Below are 8,776 nucleotides of genomic sequence, written 5' to 3'. Positions count from 1 at the left end.
TTTTGGTGTCCGCCCGGTAAACAGACGCACGCTCAGGATGCAGGATGCTGGCTCGAATTCAGATCTGGACATTCTGAAAGAGATTTTTTTTTTTTTAATTCCGCAAACCTTTACGATGTCTTTGACCTACACAATGAGCGATGTACAGGAACCACAGGGTCGTCTCGCGAGGCGCCTCTCCGATTAGATAGCTCGCGAACATCGTCAGGACACCCTTGCAGCAGTGCGGCTCCTCGTCCGGTTATTGACGTCTTACCTCGTTCAACTAAGGGTGGCCAAGCCACGTTAGGACGTAGCATCTTTAGAATTTATCTGTTCTCACTTCGGCGACGGAGGAGTCCTTGGTCAAAATAGAGTGTAAATACTGTCAAAGTACTTTACGGGAACTGGAAAGAGAAGAGTGGATACCATAGTGTTCGGGATGTCAGCTGATAGCGGCGCCCGGCGTCACATTGGAGGGTAGTATCAGCCTGGTCAGCAACAGAGTCTGCAACGATACCGTAGCAGACGGAGCCTGGATAGTCGTGGTCGTGGCACCATTGTAGCGGAAGACAGTGTTCGCGGTGAGCGTGACATCAGGCGCGACGGCAGCCGCCGACGTCGGCGTGGCGGCCAGCGACACCAAGGGAGCACATCAGCAATCTTACCAGCTTGTCACTGCAGCAGACGGTGTTACGTTCGGCGGTGAGATTGAGACGGCCGTCGTCAGCTCGAAAGGCGTCTTCGATGCCCCTGTCGCGTCACGCAGTATCGTTCTCGGTGGCCCTCTCGAGGTCAGCGCGGGAGGCACCGGCGCCAGCGTGGCAGTCAGCTACATCGGTGAACAGCATCGACAGAGTTCGCGGCGTCGTCACGGCAAACGCGGCAGGAAAATTAGCGACGCCTTCGCGGCAGCCGCAGTATTGCGCTCGGTGGCGCGATGAAGGTCGCCGCGTCTGCAATCTTACCTCGTGCGATCGAGGCGACATCAAGGCGCCAGCATCAGCGTGGCGGCCGACGACACCGGTGGAAAACTTCAAGTAGCTTGCGGCGTTGTCACGGCAGACGCAGCAGAAGGATTGCGACGCCTGTGCAGCGGTTAACAGTATTACGCTCCGCATCACCACTGAGGCGCCAGCATAAGCGTGGCGGCCAGCAATACTGGTGGACAGCTTCGGCAGGGTCGCGGCGTTGTCACGGCAGATGAACGCTCTACATCACCATCGAGGCGTCAGTATAAGCGTGGCGGCCAGCGATACTGGTGGACAGCTTCAGCAGGATCGCGGCGTTGTCACGGCAGATGAGCGCGCTGCATCACCATCGAGGCGCCAGCATAAGCGTGGCGGCCAGCGATACTGGTGGCCAGCGATACTGGTGCACAGCTTCAGCAGGATCGCGGCGTTGTCACGGCAGATGAGCTCGCTGCGTCACCATCGAGGCGCCGGCATAAGCGTGGCGGCCAGCGATACTGGTGGACAGCTTCAGCGGGATCGCGGCGTTGTCACGGCAGACGAACGCTCTGCATCACCATCGAGGCGCCAGCATAAGCGTGGCGGCCAGCGATATTGGTGGACAGCTTCAGCAGGCTCGCGGCGTTGTCAAGGCAGACGCACGCTCTGCATCACCATGGAGGCGCCAGCATAAGCGTGGCGGCCAGCGATACTGGTGGACAGCTTCAGCAGGATCGCGGCGTTGTCACGGCAGACGAACGCTCTGCATCACCATCGAGGCGCCAGCATAAGCGTGGCGGCCAGCGATATTGGTGGACAGCTTCAGCAGGCTCGCGGCGTTGTCAAGGCAGACGCACGCTCTGCATCACCATCGAGGCGCCAGCATAAGCGTGGCGGCCAGCGATACTGGTGGACAGCTTCAGCAGGATCGCGGCGTTGTCACGGCAGACGAACGCTCTGCATCACCATCGAGGCGCCAGCATAAGCGTGGCGGCCAGCTATATTGGTGGACAGCTTCAGCAGGCTCGCGGCGGAGGTGGCCGCGCTGGTAGCCTGCGTATTGACGACTGATCACTAACGGCGCGGCGCTCGCGTCGGGGCAGCAGCAATACTTACAGCGTCGCACGCGACGCCTATGCGGCGGCCACAACGTTATTCGGCGGCACCGCAGAGGTCGTTAACGAGGAAGCAACTTCTACGCAACTTCGGCGGCGCCGATGTGGCGGACAACACTGCCGCGGTCAGTGGCGCTATCGCAGCGCTACCAGTAAGTTTCGGCGCCGACACGTGTCCGTCGTCCTCCGCACCGAATCGGAAACCGAACATGTTCTTTCTAAAATAATATGAAGCTGCTCACCCATTCGTCGGAGAAATTCAAACCTCCTTGGAGCGCGGTATTCCTTCCCCGCGCCCTCCGCCGCCGTCGCCGCAGCCCGCAGGTCGCGCAGCACGCGGTCGCGAAGCATGTGGTCCCCGGCGGAGCAACTTACCTACGTTACCGCTTATATTCTCGCGCGAAACTTTTAATACGCGGATAACACTTCCTACTTTAGTCTCGGAAATGCGAATAGTTTAAAAAAGAAAACTGATTAACGGTAACGATTTTTGCAGCATGGAACTTTCTTACAAAAAAGTGGGTAGAATCATAAAGCACCGCTCGTTCATTTCTATCGTGAGAACCCCGAAAGGCGAATAGTGATCGCTAGCGAGGCATAATATATCTCATTATTCAAGACGAACGAGCGTAAATTAAAAGGGAAGAAAGAATTGACGGATGAAATTGAAATTGAAAAATTTCATAATTCCGAAATGTTATAAGCCACTTTTTAAATAAAAACACGAATAACTCTGGTTTGACCAGAAGTAACGAGGAAATAGACGCTAAAAGATTAATTTCGAGACACCATGCTGTAAAAATGTTCGAACGGAATACGCGACAACCGGTCACTTCGGCGTTCGACGAAACAATGAGGGTGGCTGGTGGCGGGTCGGGGCGCGAGGAGCCTTATGTTGCAGGTGGGGAAAACGGGACTACCAACATCGCGGCGGTGTGACGCCGGAGCGACTTACAACGAACGATGGCGCCATCTATCGGTCCGATGCGACGTCTACGACGTACTCTCTATAAAGACCTCGGATATACAAACGGCACAAATAATATTGTACAAGAACTATATTTGTGACTATCTTCTGGAAATAATGCTTTAGGGGTGTGTGTATCTTGGAGATAAGAAAACTGGTGTATTTTATTCATTATCATCAAGAAATTCATCAACAGAATAATACTAGAATGTACAAAGTTACAATATACAAAATCATTTTGATAAAAGTACCTTGGAATAAAATGGAGATCTTAAACTGTAATTAAGAATCCATTACCTAGGTATGGAATAAATCGTCGTAACACAGGGTTTCCGGACTGGATGATAATATAAATTTATTAATATGTTTTTTGTTTATATCAAGACACAGCTTGACTATTTCGTTGGAAAAATTCAAAAAGTATATTTTTCGAGATGTTTTGTCTATGTCTTCTGCAACTGTCATCAGATTTGAAGCAACCGTCGAGTCCATGTTCCTCAAGTTACTTCCGTCAACGACTATGACGTTGTTAGAATTATTGTAGCTATTTGCAGCTTTCTGAAGTTTTCGTCGAATATGTTCTGCAGTGCAATATGACAATCTACCATTCAAGGGTATTCTGATAATTTGTCCTTTGTCAGTACTGACTGTGTTTATGTCAATTTTTGGCCTGGCTGTAAAGTAAAGCAAAATGGCTGCTTCTATTATTATTCCAACCACTATTCCGTATTCTAATCCAAAAAACATTGCCACTCCCATTGTGACAAGTAAGAAAAACAGTTCTATTCTATTATTTTTCCACAGTCTACCGAATATTCTGAAATCAATCATTGAGAACATGGCAGTCATAATCAAAGCGGCCAAAGAAGCTTTGGGTATAAAGTAAAATGTCGAGGTTAGCAAACTAAGCGCAAGAAGGATGATTAAACATGTAACTATGCCTCCTGCAGGAGTTTGTACGCCAGAAGCGTGGTTCAGTGCCGTTCGTGTAAATGACCCCGTTATTGGCATGCTTCCTACCAGTGAGCCAATTATATTACAAAGTCCAACAGCTATCATTTTGTGTGGCATCAACAGGTTTTCCCCCTGCAAATGCTTTTGATATTGCTACTGTTTCTATAATAGCGACGAAAGGGATGATTATTGATTGGGGCCCATATATCTGTAACATGTCCGCAAATGAGTAAGTTTCATTAGCGACTGTTGTGGTAAACGGTGGAAGTGTAACTTTAGGAATGCCTTTTCCAATTTCACCAATCAAAATTAATGGCTCGGTGTCAGTAACTTCTTTTAAAATGTATGCTATTATCATTCCGATGACGACAGCAATTGCATTACGACTTAAAGAAATTAACCATTTTATTTGTTTAACTGTGTCATCGTTGCGGCCACACCCTTCACTAAATCTTTTCAGAACTATTAGAAAACCAATAGACAAAAAGCCGAGTATGGGGTTCCACAGTTTGATAGTTTTGATATTTAGTACAAAGTTATACACTGAATCTCCAAAGTTATCTCCAGAACGTCCGTCAAGGCCAAACAAAGCTTTTAATTGTGCTGACGCAATCTGAAGAGCTGCTGCAGTTGTAAATCCACTTATAACTGGCATCGAAATAAATTCGATTAAGAATCCAAGGTGCAGTATACCAATAGTCAGTTCCACTGCTCCAGCTATAAAGGCCGCCAAAACAGCAAAATCAGATGAATAATTGTGTACGTATTTGGCAACCATTGCCGCCATAATAGCTGTTGGTCCAACAGTTACGTTCATGCAGCTTCCAAATATAAGGTACATGATTCCACTTGTCAGGCTCGCATACAGTCCATATTCAGGAGTTAAACCAGCTATAACGGCGTAAGCTATGCCTTGCGGGATAGCTGTTAGTGCTACCGTAATTCCAGCGATTGTATCCGGAATTATCTTTGTTTTATTGTATTTCGGTAGCCACTCAACTATTGGAAGTCGCTTCTTCACAGTCTTAGCACTGCACACATATCTCTTGCACTTTGTTCGGTTTCGTACGTGATTTAGATTTTCGCTGTGATTAACTGGTAAACTAGTCATTGTAAGTAATGTGATCTGATCTGAAGCAGGTTGCAAAGTGTACTGCATACATGTTGCTAAATCCTGCATCCGTGTATGAACGCTTATCATTATCTCTCGATACTTGAAAAATGGCACATTTATTTACAGATTACGTTGCATTGCGATGTGATGTCGTAATAACATATTACAACTAAAATGGAATTCATTGAAAACACTATACAAAATGTATTTATGTACCAAAGTTTTTGATTTCATGTTAAAAACTAGACCAATAATAAATTCCCAGGATTATCAGTATATTGTGACCTAATGTCGAATTTCACATATGTTATAATTATGTTAGTGGATAGCATCGAGATGTATGAGTATACAACAAGTTGTACTAGTATTTAATTCCTAACATTTCACACTTACCTACCTATATTTAGGTATAACGTATAGAAATTAGTATTTGAAACAGACATGTGAATCGAATCAAACATATTTTTTAGGAAAACTCCGAATACTTAACTATACTCTTATTTTTGACTTTTTTATTTTCAACCATCATCTTGAAAGTCCAATAGTCCACTATAATGATTAGATTTTTGCAAAAAAAGGACCAATTGAAATTATATATTTTGTTACAAGAGTGTAAGTAGCAAAAGTTTTCTTTAAAAATTCTTAAGAAATTGCCTCCGAGATTAGATAGATAGATAGATAAGTCATTTATTTGGCAGACTGCAAACACACACAATACAATACACAATTTAAAACACACAAATTAGGCGCAACATAAAAAAGAGACAGAACAGTAAAATACAATTGAGACAGTAAAAAAAAAAAACAATAACAAAAAAGAGAAAAGAAAAAGAAAATACAAACTGTGTGCGTTGCAGCAGGACAAAAGGGTCGCGGCTCAGTGATACGCTTCGCTCTTTCGACCGAAGCACTGATTTTCTGCCGGAACCCAGGTCACAATCACAATAGATAAATAATTACTTATATAATAACGATTTCTATAACATTAAAATGGAAACAAGTGTAAAGTGTATAGTGTGAATGTTATCTTATGTGCATATCGTGTGATGTTTTCTGGATAGTGTTAATGTTAAAATCGCAAGTATGTAAGTCTAGTTTGACTACTGTTCCCACCAGATTATATTCTGAAATCTGCAACCAAGTACCCGAATGGAATCCCATTTGTTTGCTTCTTGAGGAGAATATTTTTAAATCGAATCTTAAATGATTTTTTGGATTTTAGGTCTCTTAAAGGCGGGGGATATCATTCCAGCACTTGGTCGCAAGATATCGAAAACAACCTGTAAAGGCAATCGTCCTATGAGGATGTGATTCTAAGATGCAGCGTCGAGTAGATCTAGTGCCGTGTCGATGGTGAAAAGAAGATTGATTTATTTTAGAGTACAAATATTCAGGTGACTTGCAATTTATAACACTGAAGAGAAGACAAGCAAGGTGCAAATGTCTACGTGATGTCATGTTTAGAGTAGAATATTTGTTTAAGTATGGCGTGATATGGCTCCTTGGAGGAATTGTGTAGCAGTATCGATAACAAGCGTTCTGAACTCTTTGTATTAACCTACGAGTTTTCTGCTGCAGGCGGGGTCCGTACACCATACCGATTACCATAATGAAGTAAATTAATGAATTAACGGAATGAACTTCTTTATCTCGTTATTAATTCGTCTAAGGCAGTGGCAGCCAGACATCTTACAAATGAGAGTGCGGCAAATATTTGTGTAAAGCGAACCGATTCACTTAATTCAATCAAGCTAGCTTCGGCATTGTTATACTCTGAACTGAACTTGTAACCAGAATTAATAATCGACTCTCGATATAGCTGAGAGGAAGTTTTGGAATAGCTGAATGCTTTTATTTGAGGCATTGTGGGAAAATATAACAAATGAAAGCTTGTAAAAACTGATCAAATGTGAATAGGACTCGATCATAAGTGCGAGAGTTCTTTTCCGCAATTTATAAAAACGGTAAAAAAAACTTGTCTGTTGTATCGGAACCCCACTAAAATATGTTTTTTAAAAAAATTCAAAAACAGATGGACAGACGGACGGACGTAAGTACAGTAGAGTCAGTAATTTTGTCCCGTTTTACACTATGGGCACGGAACCCTAAAAAAACCACGATTAACACAACATAACGTGGCAAATATAAACCAAAAACTTGCTGAATTGATAACACAATGTACTCGTATATGAATATTAACACACTTAAATACGAGTCTTCAGACGTTAACAAATGTGCAAAGAAAACAGCATCACTCAGGGTCCGGAAGCCGTATGATTTGAATATAAAGGGAGTTCATGAGGTGTGGCCACAGGGTGTGGCTGAGGGCATGTGAGCCCGTCATTAGTCATCACCGAGGATCCTGGACGTGACCTGGATCCCGATGCCGTGCACTTAGGTGGCAATGACGCGCACGTGGCGTTGATGGCTTTTGTTTTTGGGACTGAGAAAAAGTCTTGCGGAGCGTTCGTCTAAGGTGCTGTGGAAGTATGAAAGTTATTTTATGGATTTATGTGAGGTTTTCAATTCTAGATTTAGCCAAAACATTTGGTAGAAAATAATAATATATGGAATGTACTGTATTTCCAGTAAAATGAGCAAAAAACTGAAATGTAGATTATATACCTCAAACGGAGTATTTGTTCAGCAACGAAGTAAGTGGTCAGTTTGAGAGGTAAAGCCTACATTTAATTTATTGCTACATTTAGTGCACCTACATACATATATGCACTCACAATGTATCGTTGCTTTGCAAAATTTCTTTGAAGCATTTGAAAATTATTAATAATTCAAAAAACGTATCACGAGTCTGGACCCCAAAAAAGGAAATATATAAAAAATGGATGTAAAGGAACCCCAATCCAATAACTGGATTACGAAGGTACAGAAAGTGACAATTGAAACATCGCGTAGGACCGGACCAAATTTAAATATACGATGCCCATGCATGAGTGGTCACGAATCTTGGCGGTTATTTAGATGAGCATCAATTTGTCGGATTTGTGTGGACACCTAAGTCCGTGGAGGATTGGGGCTGCCCAGATTTGACATTTGTTATCCTTTTATAATTCGAATCAGTGGTAGCTGAAATAAATAAAAAAAAATACTAAAACATGTTTCTACATTATTTCATCTTTTTATAATTCATTAAGAGTACAACAATGTATGCTGAGCCTAAAGCGATTCGAAGACAAAGCGCTACACGTAATGAAAACAAAGAAATAAAACGGGTCCTAAGTACACGCTGATGCATGGGGCCGTTGAAATAATATTATCGTTACCGTGTACTTATTCCAAAGAAAATCAACATAAAGTGAATAAAAGAAAATTATGAATCGCGCGAAAATAAATTACCCCGTGTTGGCGGCAAAATAACATCACATTTGAATGCCTTTTATGCTTTATGGGACTGTAACTATATGAAATAAGTCCCGGTGCCTCTTTATGGGACATGGGGGCACGTACGCGGCATAATTTTTGAGTTATTTGTTGCGAATACACAGCACTCATAGAAAAGTTGAAGTTAAGACGACTTTATTGCAAATCTATGCAAAGTGAAGGTACACATGCGTATGAGCTTTTATTTTTTTATTTGCCGTTGCGATTTTCTATTTTAAACAAAATGAATATAGATTTTTTTTAAGATCTGCCTGAAAGGTGCGGAATAAATTTCCAATAATTACATTATCGAAAAACC

At 43.2% G+C, this 8,776-nt stretch overlaps 1 protein-coding gene across 1 annotated transcript; it reads right to left on the bottom strand.

Annotated features, from left to right (window-relative positions):
* Positions 1 to 3,929: 3,929 nt before the first annotated feature.
* LOC125229657 (sodium-independent sulfate anion transporter-like) lies at positions 3,930 to 5,076 on the bottom strand. Its single transcript, XM_048134580.1, has one exon. The coding sequence runs from the start codon at positions 5,074 to 5,076 to the stop codon at positions 4,048 to 4,050; it is 1,029 nt and encodes a 342-aa protein (XP_047990537.1). The 3' UTR covers positions 3,930 to 4,047.
* Positions 5,077 to 8,776: the final 3,700 nt, after the last annotated feature.

The sequence above is a fragment of the Leguminivora glycinivorella genome, chromosome 1 (genome assembly GCF_023078275.1).
Source record: "Leguminivora glycinivorella isolate SPB_JAAS2020 chromosome 1, LegGlyc_1.1, whole genome shotgun sequence".
NCBI classification, from domain to species: domain Eukaryota; kingdom Metazoa; phylum Arthropoda; class Insecta; order Lepidoptera; family Tortricidae; genus Leguminivora; species Leguminivora glycinivorella.
This window is presented reverse-complemented; position numbering and strand designations above follow the sequence as displayed.

Excerpts from the sequence above, each read along its gene's own strand:
- LOC125229657 (XM_048134580.1), bottom strand. The coding sequence starts at position 5,076 with ATGACTAGTTTACCAGTTAATCACAGCGAAAATCTAAATCACGTACGA.